The 25,490-nt window shown below is 43.8% G+C and overlaps 1 protein-coding gene across 1 annotated transcript in view; it reads left to right on the forward strand.

The window, feature by feature from the left end:
• Positions 1–24,463, forward strand: part of LOC126425249 (uncharacterized) — a 70,056-nt gene extending 45,593 nt beyond the window's left edge. The window contains exons 4-6 of the mRNA XM_050088220.1: positions 12,883–12,999; positions 16,559–16,732; positions 24,340–24,463. Of these exons, the coding sequence (XP_049944177.1) occupies positions 12,883–12,999; positions 16,559–16,732; positions 24,340–24,463 (415 nt within the window). The remainder of the gene's footprint in view (positions 1–12,882; positions 13,000–16,558; positions 16,733–24,339) is intronic.
• The last annotated feature ends 1,027 nt before the right edge of the window (positions 24,464–25,490 follow it).

Here is a 25,490-nt window from a genome sequence, read left to right on the forward strand (position 1 = left end):
CCTGGTAGGGGGCTGCCAAGGGGGAGGTGATAATGAGATACAGAATAAATAACCAACGAAAGGGTAACATTCTCCGAGTAGGGAAGTGCAATGTCAGAAGTTTGAACGTGGTAAGAAAGCTAGAAAATCTGAAAAGGGAAAAGCGTGGTGAACCGTTAAAATTTACTTTCAAAATCTTTTCTTAAAGAATTTACTTTATTTTCTAGCGATTCATCAAGAACATTAACACACTATGTGAGCGTGGAAGTAGTTGCTAAGGAGTAACTGATGGCAACAAATTAAATTTCAACCAATGGAAATTTTATTCATAAAAGCCTTTTCAAAATCAGATTTAAAATTTGTAAGCAGAAAAGCACCCTCGATATATCAAGTTACAATTTAACAAATGTGAATTTTATTCCTAAAGGCTTTTTCTAAACAGTTTTAAAATTATAAGCAGAAAAGCACCCTCAAAATATCAAGTTACAATTACTCAGAGGCAGAATAAAAAATTTTTTGTTACAGTATGAGCCTTCGGGCTGAGAAGCTTGCCTGCTCCCTCTCAACACGGCCGTAGTCACGACCCCACACAACAACCTCTGAAAAACTACACTGCTGCAAATCTGCAACACACCAGATTACTTTAAACTAAAATTTTTAACAACTCACACAAACACACTAACTATGCACCCCGTAAGAGGGATGGAAATGGAACAAACACTCACACTAAGAACTTATTTTCCACCAAAAGTGCAATTTGTTTTTAAAAGGGCTCTTACGGTGGAAGGGTGGCAACTTTATAAAAATGACTATTTAAATGGTTCAAATGGCTATGACCACTATGCGACTTAACTTCTGAGGTCATCAGTCGCCTAGAACTTAGAACTAATTAAAGCTAACTAACCCAAGGACATCACACACATCCGTGCCCGAGGCAGGATTCGAACCTGCGACCGTAGCGGTCACTCGGTTCCAGACTGTAGCGCCTAGGGCCCGCATCTCGTGGTCGTGCGGTAGCGTTCTCGCTTCCCATGCCCGGGTTCCCGGGTTCGATTCCCGGCGGGGTCAGGGATTTTCTCTACCTCGTGATGGCTGGGTGTTGTATGCTGTCCTTAGGTTAGTTAGGTTTAAGTAGTTCTAAGTTCTAGGGGACTTATGACTACAGCAGTTGAGTCCCGTAGTGCTCAGAGCCATTTTTGTAGCGCTTAGAACCACAAGGCCACTCCGGCCGGCGACTATTTAAATAAAATCCATGAAATTCACACTTACATAAAGAGTACAACATGCTCTGCATTACACATATACCGCCTCGCAAGATGATAGGCAAGATAAAAACATATTTCAGGAATTCGGCCTTTACCTTAATTCTATAAATTCGTTAACACCGAATCCGACAAACATGACAGACGCAGCTAATAACGTACGGCAGATCGAGGGGGGGGGGGAGGGGTGTTATAAACAACCCGAACCGCAGATTGCTCTAAACCTCCCCAATTGCACAAGGGAAAAACGGGCCACCCAATTCACAAACAACCAAAATAACCACCTTCCCGCGGGTGGGCAAACGGAGAAGAATGGTGGGACGACCCCAAAACAAAGCGGCCGGTGACCTCACCAAGAAAAGAAGTAGAATTTAACAAGTAAATGAAACAACATATCTCCAGTCGCTTAACTTCTAACAAACTGCGACTGCTGGCGAAGACCTGGCGCAGCACCCCCAACGCTCTCCCGAACCGTCCGCTGCCAGCCGCTTCAACGGACGCAGGAAGGCGCGCCGATCTCCCGTCTCACGGCGTCGCAGCTCGCCCCGGCCAGCCCGATATCGTGGTTTCGCTCCTGTTGCTCTCTTGTGAACCGCGAAGCCACTACCCCTTTCTATACGGCGCTGCCCACTGGACTCAGGTGGGGACCTCACATGCGCCGACGCTCAAGGCGGACGAGTCATCTGGTGTCTCAGTGCGCGACCGACCAACCGACCGATCCAACCGCCAATGACCGTTGCCCGAGCAACTCGAGCAGACTGGCGGCCTAACGCACAGACTCAGATGCAGGAACTCAGATCCGACCGGGCGACCACTAGCTGAGTTCTGTTACTGGCCGACTGGCAAGACTCTCATTTTCTGGCTTTAAGTTCTGATCCAAACGACAGACATACTAGCACTGCGACGACAGACAGACACTGACTGCCCCACACTGAGCCGGCTCACCGGCTGACTAGACTCGCCTCGACTGACCGACTCTGCTCTACAGAGTTTTTTTTTTTCTTTATTGTGATTTTAAAACCTGTGGTAGGCTGGCAGCAGCACAATACGCCGCCCTTCAGCCGAAGAGAGTACAAGGAGATAAACAGATAAGATACATCACTTGGAAAAACGGCGGGAAAAAACAGTAGACACATGAACATAAAAAAACATGAAGCCGTTCACACTCGATGACAATCCACACTACAAACTGTTGACACGAAGCACAAACACTGAAGATGACGATGGCACTGGTGAACGATGGAGTGTGATGGTGAACACTGAACACTAAACATGACGGCACACACGAGACACTGATGGCGGTGATCTCCGGCGCGCGAATGTCCACTTAGCGTGTGCGAGTCCGGGGACCTGCCAAGAGGGGAACTGGAGTGAGGTGGGGGAGAGGGGAGAACAAGGATGCCAATGGCTGAGGATACGGGGGCAGGAGGAGAGGGACAGGAGAGGGGAAGCCCAGGGGAGGAGTGGGGAGAAATGGAGGAGGGAGGGAAGAGGGAGAGAAGGGAGGGAGGGTGCCCAGAGGAGCAAACACAAGAGGAGGGAGGGAGGATCAGAGTTGGTAGGAGGGGTAGATGGAGGGGAGGAGGGCATCATCAGGGAGAGGGAGCTGGCGGAAGCCACCTTGGGAGAGAGTAAGGAGGGTGGAGAGATGGAGAGCAGGTGGGAGCATGGCGTTCAAGGATTTGGAGGGATTTATAAAAGGCAGGGGGGGCGGAGATCCAAGCCGGATGGGCATAACAAAGGATAGGGCGGATGAGGGATTTATAGGTGTGGAGGATGGTGGAGGGTTCCAGACCCCACGTACGGCCGGAGAGGAGCTTTAGGAGACTGAGTTGGGAGCGTGCCTTGGCTTGGATTGTCCAGAGGTGGGGAGTCCAGGAGAGGCGACGGTCGAGGGTGACGCCAAGGTACTTAAGGGTGGGAGTGAGGGCGATAGGACGGCCATAGATGGTGAGATAGAAATCAAGGAGGCAGAAGGAAGGGGTGATTTTGCCTACAATTATCGCCTGGGTTTTGGAGGGATTGACCTTGAGCAACCACTGGTTGCACCAAGCGGTGAACCGGTCAAGATGGGATTGGAGAAGGTGTTGGGAGTGCTGCAGGGTGGGGGCAAGGACAAGGAAGGCGGTGTCATCGGCAAACTGGAGAAGGTGGACGGGAGGTGACGGCGGCGGCATGTCCGCCGTGTACAGAAGGGGGGAGAGGACGGAGCCTTGGGGCACACCGGCGGAGGGGAAAAAGGTGTAGGAATCTGTGTTATGGATTGTGACGTAGGAAGGACGGCGGGAGAGAAAGGAGCCGATCAGACGGACGTAGTTAATGGGAAGGGCGAAGGTTTGGAGCTTGAAGAGGAGACCGGAATGCCATACACGGTCATAAGCACGTTCGAGGTCCAGGGAGAGGAAGATGGCGGAGCGACAGGAATTAAGCTGTTCGGAAAGGAGATGAGTGAGGTGAAGGAGAAGGTCGTCAGAAGAGAAGGACGACCGAAAGCCACACTGGGTAACGGGGAGGAGGCGGTGCTGGCGGAGATGCTGGTGGATGCGGCGGGTGAGGATAGATTCCAGGACCTTGCTGAATACCGAGGTAAGGCTGATGGGACGGTAGGAGGAGACGGCGGACGGCGGTTTGCCAGGTTTAAGGAACATCAGGAGACGGGAGGTTTTCCACAGGTCGGGGTAGTAGCCGGTGGACAGGACTACATTGCAGAGCCTGGCCAGGGTGGAGAGGAAAGCTCTACAGAGCTGATAGCGCCCCTTAAATGCACGTGAACAGGCAACCTTTCCGCTTTCGCACCAGAGGGAGACACCAAAGCTGCGACTGCCACAGCGGCGCCACCGCCAGAAACGCAGGGCGACTCCTCCACACAACGCGCTGCGGCGCGCTCTTCATAACAGCAAATTTTTTACCACAGCTCTCGAAGCTTCAATCTAGATATAGTGGGTATCAGTGTAGTGAAATGGAAAAAAGACAAGGTTTTCTGGTCATACTAGTATAATATCAACAGCAGCAAAAATATGGTAGAACGTGAGTAGGGTTTGTTATGAATAGGAAGGTATGGCAGGGAGTGTGTTACTATCAATAGTTCAGAGATAGGCTTGTTCTCATCAGAATCGACAGCAAACCAACAGTGACAACAATAGTTCAGGTATATATGCCAACGTCACAAGCAGAATAAGAAGAGAGGGAAAGAAAGTTTATAAAGATATTGAACTGGTAATTCAGAAGAGAGGGAGAGAAAGTTTATAAAGATATTGAACTGGTAATTCAGTACGTGAAGGCCGACGAAAATTTAATGGTCATGGGGAATGGAATGCGGTTGTAGGGGAAGGAGTAGAAGAAAGAGTTTCGATGAATATGGGCTAGATAGTAGGTATGAGAGGAAAAGACTAAATGAGTTTTGCAATAAATTTCAGGTCGTAATATTGAATACTCTGTTCAAGAATCATAAGAAGAGGAGGTATGCTCGGAAAAGTTCGGGAGATACATGAAGATTTCGGTTAGATTACATCATGGTCAGGCAGAGATTCCGAAATCAGACTTGTGTACCCAGCGACAAATAGTTCTCTCAGGCTACAGATACCGTAATGCGATAATGTACAGCACAGTAGGTAGTGCAGTACATCTCTGAAAAGGTTAATAACGGGTACAACGAAGGGAACTGCGAAGAAATTATGAGTAACTGAAAAACTACTTCAGATGATCGACCGGAGAAGGAACCACAAAAATGTTCAGGGAAATTCAGAAATACAGGAATAAAAGTCACTTAGAAATGAAAGAAATACGAAGCGCAGACAAGGAAGAGGCAAAACGGCTACATGAGAAAGATGAGGAAATCGTAAAAGAAATTATTGTCAGCATATGAATCGCTCGCAATTGGTTCACCTCTTACTTTAACAACAGACCTCATAAGGATCATTATTCACAGTGTTGAGAATGGCTGTGATCTGGTGTCTGAGTGGGATATGATCAAATGGGGGGTGTCCCAGGGATCAGTGTTGGGCCCACTCCTGTTCCTTATTTACATAAATGATGTGCCCTCTAGTATTACGGGTAACTCTAAATTCCTGCGTCCCAGGGCTGCAAGTGTTCCCCCAGGGGGTCCACAACTCTTTTGTGGATACGTGCGTGGTTAGCACAGGATCCCGAGCTTTCCTTCCTGGGCTGCATACCTTCTGCTGATTAAACTAGCTTGGTAGTAAAGGATGTTGTGTGCAACGTTGGCTCACTTTCAAATAGTGCAGATCGTAACATAAGTTCATGGCTTGCAGAAAATAAACTAACGCTAAATCACAGCAAGACTCAGTTTTTACAGTTTCTAACAAACTGTTCAATATAACCCGATGTTTTAATTTCACAGTATGGGCATATGATTAGTGAAACTGAACAGTTCAAATTTCTAGGTGTTCAGATTGATAGTAAACTGTCATTGAAAGCTCACGTTCAGTATCTTTTTCAAATACTGAATGCTGCCAGTTTTACTGTTCGAACGGTATCTGAAGGAAAGTGATCGTTCGACACGAAAATTAGTCTACTTTGCTTATTTTCATTCGCTTATGTCGTATGGTATTTTATTTTGGGCTAACTCTTTCCATTCTAAAAGGATATTTTTGGCTCAGAAACAGGCGGTTCGGGCAATAAGTGGCGTAAATTCGCGAACCTCTTGTCGACGCCTGTTCGCTAGTCTGGCCTCTCAACATATACGTATATAATGTCGTTTCTTGTTAACAATATCAGCTTATTCCGAAGAATAAGCAGCTTTCACTCAGTTAATACTCATCAGGAATCCAACTTGTATTTGAATCGGACTTACTTACCTCTTGTGCAGAAAGGTGTGCAGTACACTGCTGCATCCATTTTCAGTAAGCTACCACAAGAATTCAAAAATCTTAGCGGTAATTCAAGCGCTTTCAAATCGAAACTGAAGAGTTTCCTCATGAGCCACTCCTTCTATTCTGTTGACGATTTCCTGAGGTCATCAGTCCCTTAGAATTACTTAAACCTACCTAAACTAAGGACATCACACACAGCCATGTCCGAGGCAAGATTCGAACATGCGACCGTAGTGGTCGCGTAGTTCTAGACTGAAGGGCCTATAACCGCTCGGCCATTGCGGCCGGATCGAGTTCCTTGAAAAATTAAGTTGATTCTTATGTTATACTGTTGATTGCGTTTCCTTAAGCTTATGCCTTTTTTGCATTCATAAACATTTTATTGTTATCCGTTATTACTTTTATGTTGTAATTTCATGTACTGATACGTTCCATGACCTTGAAGAAATTTCTCCTGAGTTTGGTCCTACGGAACTTGACGTGTAAGTAAATAAATAGTATAGAACAGTAAAAACAACCTCTGGTGAAATTAAAAGCAAGGGCGATAACGTTAGAGAGCAATGGGCAGATAAGAGAGCGGATAGGTGGAAAGAGTACTTTGAGACTTGTCTGATGGCATAATAGAAGAAAAATAGGAGTCGATAGCGAAGAGATAGGGGATCCAGTATTAGAATCAGAATTTAAAAGACCTTTGGAGGACTTAAGATCAAATAACTCAAAAAAGATAGTTAACATTGCACTGGAATTTCTAAAAGGGGGAGTAGCAACAAAACGGTTACTCACTTCGGTGTTTAGAATGTATGAGACTGGTGATATTCGATCAGATTTTCGGAAAAACATCATCCTCACAATTCCCTAGATCGCATAGTCAGCGTAACAACTCAGGCACCCAAGTTACTGACAAGAATAATATAATGGAAAAGAAAACTCAGTATTAGTTAGATGACCATCAGTTTGGCTTTGGGAACAGTAAAGGCGTCAGAGATGCGGTTCTGACGTTGTGGTTGATAATGGAAGTAAGACTGAATAAAATCAAGACACAATCGCTGTATTTGTCGACTTAGAGTGAGCGTTCGACAATTTAAAATGGTGCAGGATGTTCGAGATCTTGAGAAAAATGGGGGTAAGCTGTAGGGAGAGACGGGTAGTATGTACAACAAGAGAGGACAATAAAATTGAAAGACCAACAACGAAGTGCTCGGATTGAAAAGGGTGTATTTCTTCGCTGCTGTTCAGTCTATACGTGGAAGAAGCAAGCAGAAATATAAAAAAATGTTCAAGAGTGGAATTAAAATTCAAAGTCAAATGATATCAGAGATAAGATTCACTGATGACATTGCTATCCTCAGTGAAAGTGAGGAAGAATTATAATATATGCTGAAAGGATGAACTGTTAATATGTACAGAATATGGATGAGAGTAAATCGAAGAAAGACAAAAGTGTTGAGAAGTACCCGAAATCACAACAGTAAGAAGCTTAATAGCAGAATGGAGGATCAGTTAGTAGACGAAGTTAGGTAATTCAGCTACCTAGGCAGCAAAATAACTTAATGGACGGAGCAAGGAGGACATAAACAATATAGTAGCACTCGCAAAACAGGCGTTCCAGACCAGGAGAAGTCTACTAGTATCAAACATAGGCCTTGATTTGAGGAAGAATTTTCTGAGAACGTACGTGTTGGAAAAGCATTGTATGGCAGTGAGACACGGGCTGCCTGAAAACCGGAACAGAAGAGAATCGACACATTTGAGACGTGGTGTTACAGACGACTGTTGAAAATCTGGTAGACTGATGAGGTAAGGGAGGAAGAGGTACTGCACAGAATTGGAGAGGAATATGTGGAAAACACTGACACTAGAGGTGGGCCAAACGGTTATTCTGGAGTAACCGTTATCACAGTTCCAGTTATTCTTTGATAACCGTTATTGTTAACTGTTACTAATAAGTGCCAAGTTATTTTTCGCTAACAGTTCCAGTTATTCTTTGATAACCGTTATTGTTAACTGTTACTAATAAGTGCCAAGTTATTTTTCGCTAGCGAATACCGAATATTCCGAGGAGCTACAGTTAAATAACGACATAGTTGGAATCCATCAGTTTAGTTATGAGTATAACTGCGAGTAGTGTGGAATGGCAGGAATGTCGTATGAATCGTGTTATAACCTTACGTTATTAAGTCCGGGTACATTTTAGTTGATGTTAGAACGATTATCAGTGTTTCATATTATATGTTTGTAGGTTATCGGTCGCTATTAGAAATATTATCTTCGCAGCTGCAACAGAAAGTACGCGGAACTACGCCACAGCACTGTTTAAGTAAAATGTTAACAAAGTGCGTTTTTAAGTATGAAGTAATATGTAAACCGAGTACTGTAGGTTAAATTCAAAGCTTACTTTCTTGTGCTGCTCACATAATAGAATAAAGTGTACAGTCTTGTAATACAACAAAAAATCTACGTAATGTGAAGATTCGTTTACTCCTGTGCTGTAAAAGATAGTCCTATTGGGGAAAGTGTGAGTACGCTAATCCAAGTTTTATGTGAGATTTGGAAACTGCTCGATTTCTCCAGCTACAGCATGTTTGTAACATATGAAGACATGCAGATCGAAAAGGTTGACAGTGTTACATTTCTGGGACTACAACTCGATAATAAATTCAGTTGGGAAGGGCATACCACATTTTTTTACTCATATTATTTCATAAGGGAGCATATTCTGTGGTAACTGATCAAACGTAGCAAAAGTTTTTCGCATGTAAAAGCGTGTAATAAAATTCGTTTGTGGTATAAATTCAAAAACATCATGTAGGAACCTGCTCAAGGAACTTTGTATTCTAACCACTGCTTCCTAGTATATTTATTCTTTAATGAAATTTGTTACAAGTATTTCCAACCAATAGCTCAATACATAATATCAGTACTAGAAATAGGAACAGCAATCTACATAAAGACCTAAAATCACTTACCTTGGTTCAAAAGGAGTCCAATATTCAGGAACATGCATTTTCAATAAACTGCCAGCAAGTCAGCAACCATTAAAAACTTGGTTTCAGATAAAGCACAGTTTACAGTGTGTTTGAAAGACTTTATGATACAGAAGTGTCTGATTCCACCCATCATCAATATGCCGGAGATGGCTATTTTAAGTGTGTGTATGACGTCACTACATACACATGACAACAAACACGAAGATACATATAGATAATAAAATAACATCTCCCACCAAAAATATAATCAAACCAACGGGACAACTGCGGGCAGACATCAGGGAATGAGAAATGGGACCTCTAGATGGTAAAAGCTACAGAGAAAGAGATTGGGGTACATCCAGCAAAACTGAGACGTATAAGGTGACAATAATTGAACTATATGAAATAAACGTAAACTACTTACTCAGTGCACACACTTTATTCAACATGTAAACGTCACTACAGATATTCGGATTTAGGTTAAGCTATGTTCGATATGCCTGCCATCATTGGCGATGATGTGGCGCAGACGAATAACGAAATTCTGCGTGACCCGCTGAAGTGTCGGAACATCGATGCTGTCAATGACCTGAATGGCTGGCTCAGCAATGGTTTCGAGGTTATTGTTGTACGCCCTGTATTTAAAGTAGCTCCACAAAAATGAGTCGCTTGTGTTCAGATCCGGAGAATATGGCGGCCAATCGAGGCCCATGCGTGGCCTCCGGGAACCCCAGAGCCAGAATGCCGTCCCCAAAGCGCTCCTCCAGGACGTCAAACACTTTCCTGCTTCGATGGGGTCGAGCTCCGTCTTGGATATATCACATCTTGTCGAAATCAGGGTCGCTTCGGATAACTGGTATGAAATCATCTTCCAAAACCTTATCGTACCGTTCGGTTGTCAACGTACCATCAAGGACCATCGCACCCATTATTTCGTGACAGGACACTGCACACGACACAGTCACCTCCTGAGGGTGAAGAGACATCTCGATAGCGAAATGCGTATTCTCAGGATCCCAAATGCGCCAGTTTTGCTCATTGACAAACCGATCCAAATGAATGTGGGCTTCGTCGCTAAACCAAACCATACATATTGGTTGCTCCACAGCCAACCGTACAGTTTGAACGTTCTAAAGCAAACCTTTCAGAAGTTATGACGATTTTTATTTCACACAGTTCTCACCACAGGACCGGAATAAAGTGGACAGAATAACGTTTGATCATTCAATAACGTTTTCAGATTTCAGTGCTATGAAACGAAAGTTCGAGAAGCTAGCCATTAGAGTGCATAAGGAAGACGCCACTGTGCATCTGAAACGAGTAGTGGTGAACCTCTCGTCAGAAGTAGGCCTATTTCATGAAGCAGCTGGTTCAGTTCTGGGCAAAGGCCGATTTTCGCGACTTCATCGAAAAGAACACCCGTTGAAAAAATCGTAAGTGACTTCGAAGCATTCATGTTTCATCTTCCGAAGGTGCAGTCCGAAGAAGATGTGTCGAGAGTTCTACGGAAATCTAAACCTCCAAAAAGCAACATATCGGCGCAGGAAAGGAAATCTCTTAATGAACCCAAAAATGGTTCAAATGGCTCCCAGCACTATGGGACTCAACATCTGAGGTCATCAGTCCCCTAGAACTTAGAACTACTTAAACCTAACTAACCTAAGGACATCACACACATCCATGCCCGAGGCAGGATTCGAACCTGCGACCGTAGCCTAGAACCGCTCGGCCACACTGACCGGCTAATGAACCCAGGGTAAACGAAAGGACCGTTGTAACGAAATCGGATAAGGGGAATGCTACCTTTGTTTTGGACGCTGTGGATGATCACAGTATGATGTAAGAACTACTAGCTGATTCTGTGTATCGCAAGAGATCCGACGAACAGAATCGTTCGGAAAGTGAAAAGCCTGATATCAGACTCCAGACTGGACAGATACCTGTCTCACCAAGACAGTATGGACTACCCAAGTTACATGAAGAACCGGTTCCTTTGAGGTCTGTCGTCAGTGGGATTAGTTCGCCGACCTATTTTGTAGCACGTCATTTGTTTGGTGAACTGAGACATCTAGTTGGTAAAAAAAAAAAAACTTTTGTCACAGATTCAAAACAGTTTTTGGAAATTACACGCACAGTGAAGATATCTGCAAGTGACATTCTTGTTAGCTTCAATGTGACATCGTTATTTACTAACGTACCAGTATTAGATACAATGGAGATCATAAGGGAGAAAGCTACTGCTGATATTCGTGACTTAACTGAATTATGTCTTCGTTCGAGCTATTTTAAATACAATGGTGAATTCTATGAACAGGCTGACGCCCTTGCTATGGGCTCACCCATTTCGCCAGTTGCAGTTGACATTTTATGGAACATTTTGAGCAACAGGCATTAAGCAGTGCTCTTTTGAAGCCTTCTTGTTGGCTCCACTATGTGTACGATACATTTGTTATATGGCCACACGGCGAAGAAGAACTTCATGCGTTCCACAATTTCTTAAATGGAATTCACCCCTGCAGGTTGAGAGTGAGGTCGGTCTCCCGTTCCTAGATGTGTTGGTATACAGAAGATCTGATGAGACTCTGGGTCACAGAGTGTACAGAAAGCCGATTAACAGGTATTTAGATTCCTCTTCGCACCACCACCCAGCGCAGTAGCAAGCAGGAACACTCCGTCGTCTCGTGCGTTCCGTATCAGCGATGACGACAACCTGGAATCGAAGTTGGATTTTTTAAAGAGGACATTGGAGGTGAACGGCTATGATAGGGTTTTTAGGCGTAATATTAATCACGCTAGTAAGAATGACGGGAACCGCTTTTTCAGTCCGTAAGGTTACCGTTCGTTTCTGCGGTCACTGACCGCATAAGCAGAAGTTTAAAGAAAAATTTTATTCAGACATCTTTCTTTGGTCAAAACAAAATAAAAGATTTTTTTTGCGACGGAAAACGAATGCACCTAATTGCCTCCACAATGCAGGCGTCTATCAAGTGACATGTGGCTGCTGTAAAGTGTATATAGACGAAACGGGAAGAACTGTTAAAGAACGCATTTAAGAGCACGAACGGCACACGCGGCTAGAACGAAGTGTAAAATAGTCAGTAGCGGAAAATCGTGAGAACTGTGGCTTGGACATAGATTAATAACCTACGTGTGCTGGCTAAAGAAACCAACATTTATAGCAGAGAGGTCCGAGAAGCGGTTGAAATTTCCAAGAATGTTTGTAATTTCAATAGACAAGAAGGAAGTGAATATGCGGCCGTGGCGTGCGAGCGACATAAACAACGCGCTGCAAGTCACCTCGGCAGACAAAAATATTATGGGTAAACATTCGCCCTCTCTTGCAGTGTCTGTTTCGCATCTATCCGGTGATGACGGCCAACCAATAGCAGTAGGGGGAATTTCAACCGATAACCATTCTCCAGCGTAAGTGTGGAATAGTGCATTTCTATCCAATTACCAATAGTATCCGCAAGAGTTCAGCCAATAACGCCCCTCCTTGTGCATCAGCGCGGGAATATTAGCCTATGACGATGGTCCGCCAATGGTAACCACGAGAATTTTTACGGATACTCACATTTCTCCAGTACAAACGCGGGAAAATTCCGCTTTATAAGAGAATGCGACACTCTGACAGTGTTCTAGCATTAGTGGACACCGTAACATTCTGAAGAAGATCGCAGCGGTGGGGTCGAAACGTCGATTGTTTTAGAAGGAAATATGACGTGGCCTAACAACCCGGAAGATTTTTAGTACAATAATTGTCACCCTGTAGGTTACAAGGGCTACTCTGCGATGGAGTAAAACGAAAAATAATCTGATGAAATCCTTTTCGTCTTTCAGGCCTTCACCGCGGAGCGGCCTGGTCCAGAAGGTGCTGCACGCGCTGGCAGCCTTCATCCCCCTGGGCCTCTTCCTGGCCAGCATCCAGCCGTCCGTCATCACGGTCAACTCCAGCGCGTGGGTACCACCGTCTGGTCTAGCCTAGTCTAGTCTAGTCTAGCCTAGCCTAGCATAGCCTAGCTTGTACAGCAGTGGTTCCCAACTCTTCTGCCAGATTACCCCTGGAATATCAGCTGTAGCTGAACGAATTTTAGTATCTACCAGGTGTACCGTATGAAATGAGCGTTAAGATACAAATGTGACGATAGGGAACATTTGTTGTGAACGAGCCTTAATTTTTTTTGTTCGGTTGGTATGACATCTGTCAAAGATATTTAGTACACATCAAGTCATGGAACAAACAACATCACATGTTTTCATCGTGTTAACAATGTCGAATTTTGTACCAGAAAGTGATAATTTGCGGAAAGCATTAATTTTTTGTTTTCATTTGAAAAAAAGTGCTGCAGAGTCGCATAGAATGCTTGTCGAGGTATATGGTGATCATGCTCTATCAGAAGCAACATGCAAAAGATGGTTTCAACGGTTCAGAAATAATGATTTTGATGTAAGAAATTAAGAATGTGGAAGACCACCAAAAAAGTTGGAAGACGCCGAATTGCAAGCAATATTGGATGAAGATGATACTTTGAGTCAGAAGCAAATGGCAGCAAAACTAAATGTTGCACATCAAACAATTTCTGACCGTTTGAAAGCTGTGGGAAAGATCCAAAAGTGTGGAAAATGGGTGCCTCATGAATTGAATGAAAGACAGATGGAAAACCGCAAAACCATTTGTCAAATTTTGCTTCAAAGACATGAAAGAAAATCAATTTTGCATCGAATTGTTACTGGCGATGAAAAATGGATTTATTTTAAGAATCCTAAACGGGAAAAATCATGAGTTAATCCGGGACAACCATGAACATCGACTGCAAAACTAGATCAATTCGGCAAGAAGACAATGCTCTGTGTTTGGTGGGTGTATCATGAGCTTCTAAAACCCGGTGAAACTGAGAGTAATAATCGCTACAGACAACAAATGATCAATTTGAACTATGCATTGGGCCAGAAGACATGGCAAAGTAATTTTTTTACACGACAATGCACCTGCACACGAAGCAAAACTGGTTCAGGATACAATGAAAACACTTGGCTAGGAGCTGCTACCCCTCCCGCCGTATTCACCAGACTTGGCCCCTTCTGACTACCATTTGTTTTCATCAATGGGACTCGCATTGGGTGAGGAACACTTCGATTCCTACGAAGAAGTCGAAAATTGGGTGTCTGATTGGTTTGCTTCAAAAGACGAACATTTCTACTGGCGTGGTGTCTACAAATTGCCAGAAAGGTGGTCAAATTGTATAGAAAGCAATGGTCAGTATTTTGAATAAAATGTTTTTACTTTTCAATTCAAAATTAGTGTTTCATTTTCACAAAAAAATGCTCATTTCATACCGGTACACCTGGTAAATAAAATTTAAGGGGAAAGGAAACGTGCTATTAACTCATCCGCTATTATTTTGTAAATAAAATACTAACACGTTTCCTTTTAAATTATAATACTGCTTTCACCCAAATTAGGCCACTGTCAAACCCAAAACTTCAACAATAAAAAACAGTTCATGAGAAGGGATAAGTAATTGCTCAGCGCTCTCTCCCCACCTGCGCCCTTAATGTTCAAGCAGCTGTTTCTGTCTCCTGCAACGTTTTTTTTTTTTAACTTTCTTATACTCAGCATCTGTGTTTCATGTATTTGATGTATTCACGGATTGGAGAATTACCGTCCAATCAGTGTACTCCCTGTCATCTAGGAACTTTTCCCTAAAGTCTTGACAAAACGCGTCAGTGCTATTGTAGTAAACGCACAATCCATTGAACGAACTGAATTCCACAGTGGTTATAGCATAATGCACCGTGTGGATATTTAGTCGAACCAATGAACGTGAAATGCCACTATGCGTAGCCTTTACAGATTTTTAAAGAGAATTTGATTCTTTCAGACCCACTGTAGTTCGACAAGCACTGACCAGACAAGGTGTCGAAACAAGATACATAAACATACTATGGTACCTCGACGTTTTTTGTCAGCGGAAGAAAATGTTCGAGGTAATTTTTCATTGGAAGTGCAGTAAAGCATGATGACCCTTCATCTCCGAAGCTAAACTACTGGCCATTAAAATTGCTACACCATGAAGATTACGTGCTACAGACGCGATATTTAACCGACAGGAAGAAGATGCTGTGATACGCAAATGATTAGCTTTTCAGAGCATTCACACAAGGTTGGCGCCGGTGGCGACACCTACAACGTGCTGACAGGAGGAAAGTTTCCAACCGATTTCTCATTCGCAAACACCAGTTGACCGGCGTTTCCTGGTGAAACGTTGTTGTGATCCCTCGTGTAAGGAGGAAAAATGCGTACCATCACTTTTCCGACTTTGATAAAGGTCGGATTGTAGCCTATCCCTATTGCGGTTTATCGTATCGCGACATTGCTGCTCGCGATGGTCCAGATCCAATGACTGTTAGCAGAATATGGAATCAGTGGGTTCAGGAGGGTAATACGGAACGCCGTGCTGGATCCCAACGGCCTCGTATCACTAGCAGTCGAGATGACAGGCATCTTATCCGCATGACTGTAACGGATCGTGGAGCCACGTCTCGATCCCTGAGTCAACAGATGGGGACGTTTGCAAGACAACAACCATCGCCACGAACAGTTCGACGACATTTGCAGCAGCATGGACTATCAGCTCGGAGACCATGGCTGCTGTTACCCTTGACGCTGCATCACAGACAGGAGCGCCTGCGATGGTGTACTCAACGACGAACCTGCGTGCACGAAAGACAAAACGTCATTTTTTTTCGGATGAATCCAAGTCCTGTTTACAGCATCATGATGGTCGCATCCGTGTTTGGCGACGTCACGGTGAACGCACATTGGAAGCGTGTATTCGTCATTGCCATACTGGCGTATGACTCGGCGTGATGGTATGGGGTGCCATTGGTTACACGTCTCGGTCACCTCTTGTTCGCACTGACGGCAATTTGAACAGTGGACGTTACGTTTCAGATGTGTTACGACCTATGGCTGTACCCTTCATTCGATCCCTGCGAAGCCCTACATTTCAGCAGGATAATGCACGACCGCATGTTGCAGATCCTGTACGGGCCTTTCTGGATACAGAAAATGTTAGACTGCTGCCCTTGCCAGCACATTCTCCACATTTCTCACCAATTGAAAACGTCTGGTCAATGGTGGCCGAGCAACTGACTCGTCACAATACGCCAGTCACTACTCTTGATGAACTGTGGTATCGTGTTGAAGCCTCATGGGCAGCTGTACCTGTCACGCCATCCAAGCTCTGTTTGACTCAATGCCCAGGCGTATCAAGGTCGTTATTACAGCCAGAGGTGGTTGTTCTGGGTACTGTTTTCTCAGGATCAATGCACCCAAATTGCTTGAAAATGTAATCACATGTCAGTTCTAGTAAGATATATTTGTCCAATGAATACCCGTTTATCATCTGCATTTCTTCTTGGTGTAGCAATTTTAATGGCCAGTAGTGTATATTACCTGTGCACACCTGCGCTCCCATCCCCAGTTGACACAGACGTTGTCATGTTTTGGCAGGCCTGCACCGGGCGTGTCGCGGCAGCGTTCGGTGGTGGGCGGTTCTTCTGACGAGCTGCTGGCTGCAGGCGCGGGGGCGGACTGCGAGGCGCGGCTGCTGTGCGAGGCGGCGGTGCGGGGGCGGCTGGAGGCGGCCGACGCCCCCGAGCGTGCTCTCTGGCTGGCCGCCCACCAGTGAGTGCTCGCTCCAGTACAGTATACTGCACGTCACTGTCAGTCAGTGCTGCCATCCAGTGGGGCAGCGAAGGAGACTGCCTTCACTTACTGACTTGACATCGCGCATGAATGTTGACTAGTATTTACTTATTGATTGCTTATTTAACTTGACCAGATTATGAGCTTAAGGTTTTCTCTTTACTTCGACTAGGAACAACACGTATCAAAGGTATTACAAAAACATTCACTGGAATAATAATAATACAAGGGTGATCCGCAAATAGGGGAATACCAGGGAGGCTTCAGAAGAGGGAGATCAGGCATAGATCTGGAACTTGGGAACACTTTTGAAAGTCAGACAGACAAGAAACACTGTAGTTACCTTTGTTGACTTTAAAAAATCATATGACTCCATAGACCGACAAACGCTCTGGACTGGAAGAATATGGCATGGACAGAAAAACCAGGGCAATTATACAACATACACTCACAGACACCACCTCGAAGATTTTCGTGGGAGAAATTTCGGAACCCTTCCAGATACACTCAAGTGTCCGACAAGGTGAAGGGATTTCACCAATCCTGTTTAACATAGTCTTAGACAAAATGTCAAACAATGGGAAGAGCAAGTTAAGGGAATACAGCTAGGAAGAGCACGTGAAAAAAGAACGATCATAAAATGTCTGGCATTTGCAGATGACACAGCCGTACCTAGTTATACCACACAGGAGGCAAAGGAAGCACTGGAACACCTGCATGAAACAGCTGCCAAAACAGGTCTACAGACATTGTATGAGAAGGCTCAATATATGTAACGACAAACCAACAATGTACACATCCTTCAAACGATGTATGGATCCGTAATAAGAGTCGATAAATTTAAATATTTAGGGGAATACATACAAATAGGAGGATCAAACAAGGCATCCAACATAGAACGAACAGAAAGACTCCAGAAAGCATACAAACTGACGGGGTCACATTATAATAAGAAAAGCATGTCAAGACAGGCCAAAATTAGGCACTACAAAACAGTTCTATTACCGGATGCACTGTATGCGCCAGAAACGACCACAATGGAGGATAAGGCATTATAGAGACAGAAAAAATAGAACGCAAAATTCTCAGGAAACTATTCGGACCAATACATAAAGACGGTATATGGATGAAAAGTTCTACCAATGAGTTATACCAACACACTAACAGACTCACAGACATGATCAGAAAATGCAAACTAAATTTTTACAGACACATACAAAGAATGGACAACACCAGACTTACAAAGAGAATCTTTGATGTATAACATTCAAGCATTATAACAAATTGGTACCATGAAATAGAGGAAGGCCTAAGGCGGCTGGTCATCAACAAACAAATGATAAAAGACAGAAAGGAATTCAGAAACAAAATTAGGAACTCAAAATTTATGGTAAATGAGAAGACGAAGACGGGAGCATTATGGACGGAACAAAGGAAACAAGAGCATAGGCAAAGGATGAAGAGATTTTGTGAAGAGAAAAGGAAGAAAGGAAAGAAGTGAAAATTGTATCATCATGAGATATTTGAGTTCAAACACTGCCCATAAGGGCAAAAATGATACGAATGAATGAATGAATTAAATACAAGGGTGATCCAAATGAAAACCAGTTTCAAAAAATTTCGAAAAGTTGTGTAATGGAGTTGGTAGGTGGCAGTAGTGTTCCTAGACGTTCAGAAAGTGACCGATAGGTGGCAGAGTTACGTTAAGACGCGGTAGAAGGCAGCAACGTCCTCAACGAGATGGCCGTCCCGCTGTCTGCATGCACCGCTATTGAGCAGCGATTTGCGATGCATTTTTTTTTTTTTTTTTTGTTTTGTTTAGTATTGATGGTGTCAAACCAACCGATATTCATCACAATGACAGCACTGTGATTCTGGTTTGTCTTTTCAAAGCGGTGCAACTTCTGTGGAGAATGCGCTAAGACCAGGACAGGCTGACTGTGTAATGACAGAGGAGAATAGTGTGTTGGTGGTGGATACTGTAAAGGAGAACAAATGTAAGCTCTGAACGATATGGCCACAGTCCTGAAGATTAGTATTGGTTCAGGGCAGAATACTGGTCACAGTGAACTGCAGTTCAGTAAGCTGTCTGTAAGATGGGTGCCATGTCAGTGCCGAACTGAAAGATCCTTGCTTCGATGCTTGTGAAGAACTTTTGCACAGTTTCCACATCGAAGGTGATGCATTTATGGAAAAACTGTTACAGGCAATGAGACTGGGATCCATTACCAGGAATGAAAAGGTCAAGCAAGGAATGTCGCCATAGCTCCTCTCTGAGAGAAAAAAATAAAAGTTCCGCACTCAACCGTCTGCTGGAAATGTTACGCCCATTCTCTTCTGGGTTTGCAAATGGAATAATTTTGGACAATTACGTGAATAGCGGAGTAATGGTAACCACCACTTCTTATTCGGATCATACTGAAAAGCCAAGTTCACCCTGCAATCACCACAGCATGACAATGCCCGACCATATATAGCCCATAAGAGAGTTGAGACTGTTCAGGAAATGTCAGCGCACACTCCGCTGCAGAGTGAAAATCTCATTCTGGAAATATCCCCCAGGCTGTGGCTAAGCCATGTCTCCGAAATATCCTTTCTTTCAGGAGTGCTAGTTCTGCAAGGTTCACAGGAGTGCTTGTGTAAAGTTTGTAAGGTAGGAGACGAGATACTGGCAGAATTAAAGTTGTGAGGACGGGGCGTGAGTCGTGCTTGGGTAGCTCAGTTGGTAGAGCACTTGCCCGCGAAAGGCAAAGGTCCCGAGTTCGAGTCTCGGTCCGGCACACAGTTTTAATCTGCCAAGAAGTGTTCAGGAAATTAATTGCTGACCAGCTTGCCTCAGGTGAGGACACAACGCCTTTATGATGTATGATTGATTGACATGTCATATAAACTGAAGTGCCAAAAAAACTAGTCTACACATGCTTATTCAAATACAGAGAAATGTAAACTGACAGAATACGGCGCTGCGTCGGCTATGCCTATATAAAACAATAAATGAGTGGCGCAGTTGTTAAATCAATTACTGCTGCTACCATGGAAGGATATCAAGATTTAAGTGAGTTTGAACGGAATGTTATAGTCGGCACACGAGCGGTGGGACACAGCATCTCCCAAGTAGCGATGCAGTGGGGATTTCCCGTACGACCATTTCACGAGTGTACCGTTAATATGAGGAATGGGGTAAAACATCAAATCCCTGACGTCGCTGGGGCCGGAGAAAGATCCTGCAAGAATGGAACCAACGAAGATTGAACTGAATCGTTCAATGTGACAGAAGTGCAAGCATTTCGCAACAGCTGCAGATTTCAGTGCTGTGTCAGCGTGCGAACCATTCAATGAAACATCAGATATGGGCTTTCGAAACCGAAGGCCTATTTGTGTGTCCTTGATGACTGCACAACACAATGCTTTATGCCTCGCCTGGGCCCGTCAACACCGACACTGAACTGTTGATGACTGGAAACATGTTGCCTGATGGGACGAGTCTCGTTTCAAATCGTATCGAGCGGATTGGAGTGTAAGGGTGTGGAGACAACCCCATGAGTCCATGGACCCCGCATGTCAGCAGCGGACTGTTCAATCTGGTGGAGGCTCTAATGGTATGGGGCGTGTGCAGTTGGAGTGATATGGGACCCGTGATATATGTAGATACGATTCTAACACGTGACACTTACGTAAGCATCGTGTCTGATCACCTGCATCCATTGATGTCCACTGTGCATCCTGACGGGTAATTCCAGCAGGACAATGCAACAACGCACACGTCCAGAATTGCGAAAGACTGGTTCCAGGAATCCTCTTCTGAGTCTGAACACTTCCGCTGGCCGCCAGACTTCCCAGACATGAACATTATTGAGCATATCTGGGATGCCTTGCAACGTGCTGTTCAGAAGAGAGCTACACCCCGTCGTACTCTTACGGATTTATGGACAGTCCTGCAGGATCCACGGTGTCAGCTCCCTCCAGCACTACTTCAGACGTTAGTCGAGTCCATGCCACGTCGTGTTGTGGCACTTCTGCGTGCTCAAGGGGGTCCTACACGGTATTAGACAGGTGTACCAGTTTCTTCGGCTCTTCAGTTCGGTAAATAAATCGGCGTTAAAGCTATTAATATATAAAACTGAATGAAAGTCCAATAGTCCTTTGCAACTTTTAACTTGCGTCTTCTGGTGTAGATAAATGTTGTGCGACGTGGTATAGCAAGCAGTTCCAGAATGCCGCATAGTAAGATTTGGTGTTGCTATGCACAGTCCACAGCCCTCCTCAGTTGATAAAAACCATCATCGGTGATGAATGTCATGTCTGTGCTAAAATCATGAACTGCCATCTCTTCGCCGATTGAAATACGTTCCCGTCGGCCAATACCAAGCAACAGGTAATGCCCCTCATAAACGTTATCCAGGACAGTATTGGGTCTAAAAGTTGACACGCTCATGTGTGTGTAATCAACATAGCACCTGGCAATACAAGCTGTCAGCGTCCAGTGTGTTGTCAAAGTGTGTGCAGCGGTTGCCATTCAGGTACTGAGATGGTGAAGGAAATTCGTTCTTTGTTCAACAGTTTCAGAAGACACAATGCATTGACTGTCTGCTGTGTACTGTCGTGTGCGGTCAATGAAACTACCTGAAGCCTGCTACCGATGCATTATAGCTTCTACAGACTCCGGGAAGAATTCATCAGAACTATGCACTTCATACATAAGGCTTATTACTGGTAGATCTGCGATTAGGAGGAGCACCACCAGCGAAACTGAATGATGAGCCTCCGTTTAACCTTGAATAGGCTTATACATCAGTTGAATTAAATTATGGAAATGTATTCGCAGTTGCGAATATTAACCACCGTCAACTGTGCATATCAGAACGACGAAAATGAAATTTTATGCCAGACTGCTTTATGCAAGCGGTCGCCTCAACCGCTTCGGCTATATGTGAACCTCATCCAAACTTTCATATGCCACAGTCTTCACTCGTACATAACGTATATTAACGTCAGAAAGGAGATATTTATCGAGAGTCGAGATAACAGTGCCTGTGTTATTAAGAGTTGGGTTGGGTTGTTTTGGGGGAAGAAACCAGACACCGAGGACATCGGTCTCATCGGATTAGGAACGATGGGGAAGGAAGTCGGCCGTGCCCTTTCAAAGGAACCATCCCGGCACTTGCCTGGGGCGATTTAGGGAAATCACGGGAAACCTAAATCAGGATGGCCGGACGCGGGATTGAACCGTCGTCCTCCCGAATGCGAGTCCAGTGTGCTAACCACTGCGCCACATAAATGTATGTCCAAAGGAACATTGCATCGTACTTTTTAATAACACAGGCACAGCTATTTCGTATGACTGAAATTCACTAAAATGTACTTCCTAGAAGCAATAGGAACGAAATCATTGACATGAAACGGTATCAATGCAATCTGTTCATAAATGCCAAACATACACTGTAATGAAATATATTGCTACAATTTAAAATGTATACCAGACCGTAATTGGAACCTGGTGAATTTAATTCGAATGATATACGAGGTGCGACAGTAAAGTAATGAGACTGATGTGAAAGAAAAGGTGCTTACCGTTTTAGTCAAGTTTAGTGTTGTCTCCTTCAAAGTAGTCCCCTTCTGATTGCACATACTTTTTCCAGCGCTTCTGTCATTGATGGTAACATTTCTGGAACTCATCTTCCGTAATATCCTCAAAGACCCTCGTCACAGCTTTTTGGACATCTTGTGTTGTTTGAAAATGGTGTCCCTTGACCGCCGTTTTGACTCTTGGAAATAGAAAAAGTTGCACGGAGCGATATCTGGTGGATAAGGTGACTGTGGTAGTACTGAAATTTGTTTTGAGGTTAAAAATTGCTGTACTGGCAGAGCCGTATGGTTCAAAATGACTCTGAGCCCTATGGGACAACATCTGCGGTCATCAGTCTCCTAAAACTTAGAACTACTTAAACCTAACTAACCTAAGGACATCAGACACATCCATGCCCGAGGCAGGATTCGAACCTGTGACCGTAGCAGTCGCGTGGTTCCGGACTGACGCGCCTAGAACCGCTCGGCCACACTGGCCGGCCAGAGCAGTATGAGATGGCGCATTATCGTGATGTAGAATCCAATCTTTCTCATACCAAGATCTTGAGTTATTGTTAGACGAACCGTTTCTCGATTGATGTTCAGTTCTTCTGCAATCATTTTCACTGATAATCTTAGCTCAGATCATATGAGTTTACGCACCCTGACCAAGTTGACATCCATCCGTGAGGTTGATGGTCGTCCACTGCTATCTTCATCCTCAACATTCGTTCTGCCTTCACTAAACATTGTATGCCAACGAAAAACTTGAGTTCTTGACATAACCTCCTCTCCAAAAGCCTTCTGAAGCTTACCGTAAGTTGTCGTCGCGTTTTCACCCAGTTTAACGTAAAAAGAAATGGCATACCATTGCGCAATATTATGCGGTTCCATTTGTGTGACGAGAAACACAAACACGTGTTACTTTATGACAGCACAACTCACGACTGAGCAGTTACATCGATGCGCCGCTTGGACTAGAAGCAGCTTATAGACCAAGGTCAAAGACGTAGTGCCTATGTCAAGCCTGCAGGTTGCCACATCTTGCAAAGAGAATCAGTCTCATTACTTTATTGTCGCACCTTGTATACGCCTACGGCATAGAAAGCCAAACAAGTAACAATGATATATGTTCAGAAATGCTGAACATACTAGGAAACGCAAAATTCTGATGGTTCGATGTTTGTAGAAAATCACGAATCAAACATACCGCGTTCACTTGTATTAATGGATATCCTATGACAAGCTAATGCACAATATTAACATCAAATTTCACATCGCATGTTTGGAACAGCCCTGGAAATGCACCCACATCTCCTGGTTTATTAATGTTATATTTTGTGCTAAGTAAGAGATCTGGATTCAACGTGTCGCTTGTTTCAACACTTGTATCATTTACAAATATAAGAATGTTCATATCTTATGTTATCTTTAGCAGCAGTTTACAAGAAAAGCTGTGATAAAAATAGAAAATGTAGGGATTGTTGATGGTGTAAGCAGCAATTAGCCACAAATTGGTTTCAGGTGACTTCATTCAGAAATTACCGTTATCGGTTTCGAGTTGTTACAGTTCATCATCAGAAAGCTTTCGTGCTTTCCTCAAAACACCCATATGTTAGTTGATTTAAGGTACCCCACACTTCATTTCGTAGCATCAGTATCAGGCAGAAAATCTTTAACTGCTTGTTAATATTGGAGAACAACTTTACAGTTTTCTACATACATAACTAACTGCTCATTACCTATCTCTTTAATTTGCAATGTTACAACTTATGCAATATTAAGATATCGCACTTGTATTTTTTTGAGTAAAATAAGATACCCGCGGTCCTCATTTTCCCATTTAGCACCTTAACGTTTTGTGTATATCACGTGACAAACTTCGATAAGAGTCAGAAGATTGCACACTTCGTTTCTTTATAAATATAACATCAGAGAGAAACAGAGAAAATAATATTTCTTGAACCTTACCCATATGTATTTCACAATGCTGAATTTTACACACTTTTTCAAACTTACAGGACACCAGACAAGATGGCAGTGGCGTTGGGGCTGTACGACGTCTTGAAAGCCATCCGTACTGGTACGTGCGATCTCTACAGCTGCCGTGCGATGCAAGACGAACCGTTCGGAAGCCCGACGTAAAACATCCAGTTCTCTGCCACGACACTGGATGTCCTATAATCACAGTGGCGGCATTAGTGGCAGAACTGTAAACTCTCACACTGACCAGAGATGAACACTAAAGGAGCGTCCTTCAGAAGTGCTTGCAACAAATATGTAGCATTCCAGCAGCGCCCAGTTCAGTATTCAAACCTACTTAGAAAGTTTGTGGAACTCGCTTTGTTTACAACTGTAGATCTTCCACTAATGAACGGATTCTAAGATTTGTTGAGGAATGATAAAACTGATGGTGATCTGTTCATCACATTTAGGAGGATCTGGAGATTTAACTGTAATATCGAAATACGCTATTAGGAAAATTATTTTTGGAATTATTCCTCCAAAACTATTGCCAGATATCACTGAAAAATTGTATAAAACTAAGTTTAAATTGTCTCTGTTTGAGTCTTGTACTAATCAGTTGGGCTAAGTGTGCAAAAAGTGGCGACTGTGGTGAAACTAACATCAACAAACAGAAAATCAGTGAATTTCCTTAGTGACAGAAGATTTCGTAGCAAAAAGAAACAAGAAGAAAGTATACAGTATTACTCCACAAAATGTCTGTTGTAGGAATTTGTTCATTCACAAAGGCGAATAATTTCGTATGTGTGCAAAATATTACGTAACTGTTCTTCCTGACATTCAGACATTTGATTGACAGATTATGGTGCCTAACACAGAGTCGCTAGTCTCTTATACGTCTGTTTACTCATTATTGTCAACCGCACTGCTGTCGCCGAGTATGGCGAACACAGTAATATCTGTGTATATCTGTGTACAGAAAATATTAGCAATCCCAAAAAGTTAAGGTTTCCACTTGCGCAACTGAGTGAAGTGCCTCAGTGCTGAGGTTTAAGAGTGAATCCCAATGAGACCGTCAGATTTACGTTTTCCATAGTTTAATTAAATCACTTAAGGCAAATACTAGGATAGTTCCTCTGATAAGAGCACGGTTGATTTCTGTCCTCAATCAGTGTTTCTGCTCCGTCTAATTATCTCGTCGGCAACG

The sequence above is a fragment of the Schistocerca serialis genome, chromosome 10 (assembly GCF_023864345.2).
Source record: "Schistocerca serialis cubense isolate TAMUIC-IGC-003099 chromosome 10, iqSchSeri2.2, whole genome shotgun sequence".
In the NCBI taxonomy this organism is placed as follows: domain Eukaryota; kingdom Metazoa; phylum Arthropoda; class Insecta; order Orthoptera; family Acrididae; genus Schistocerca; species Schistocerca serialis.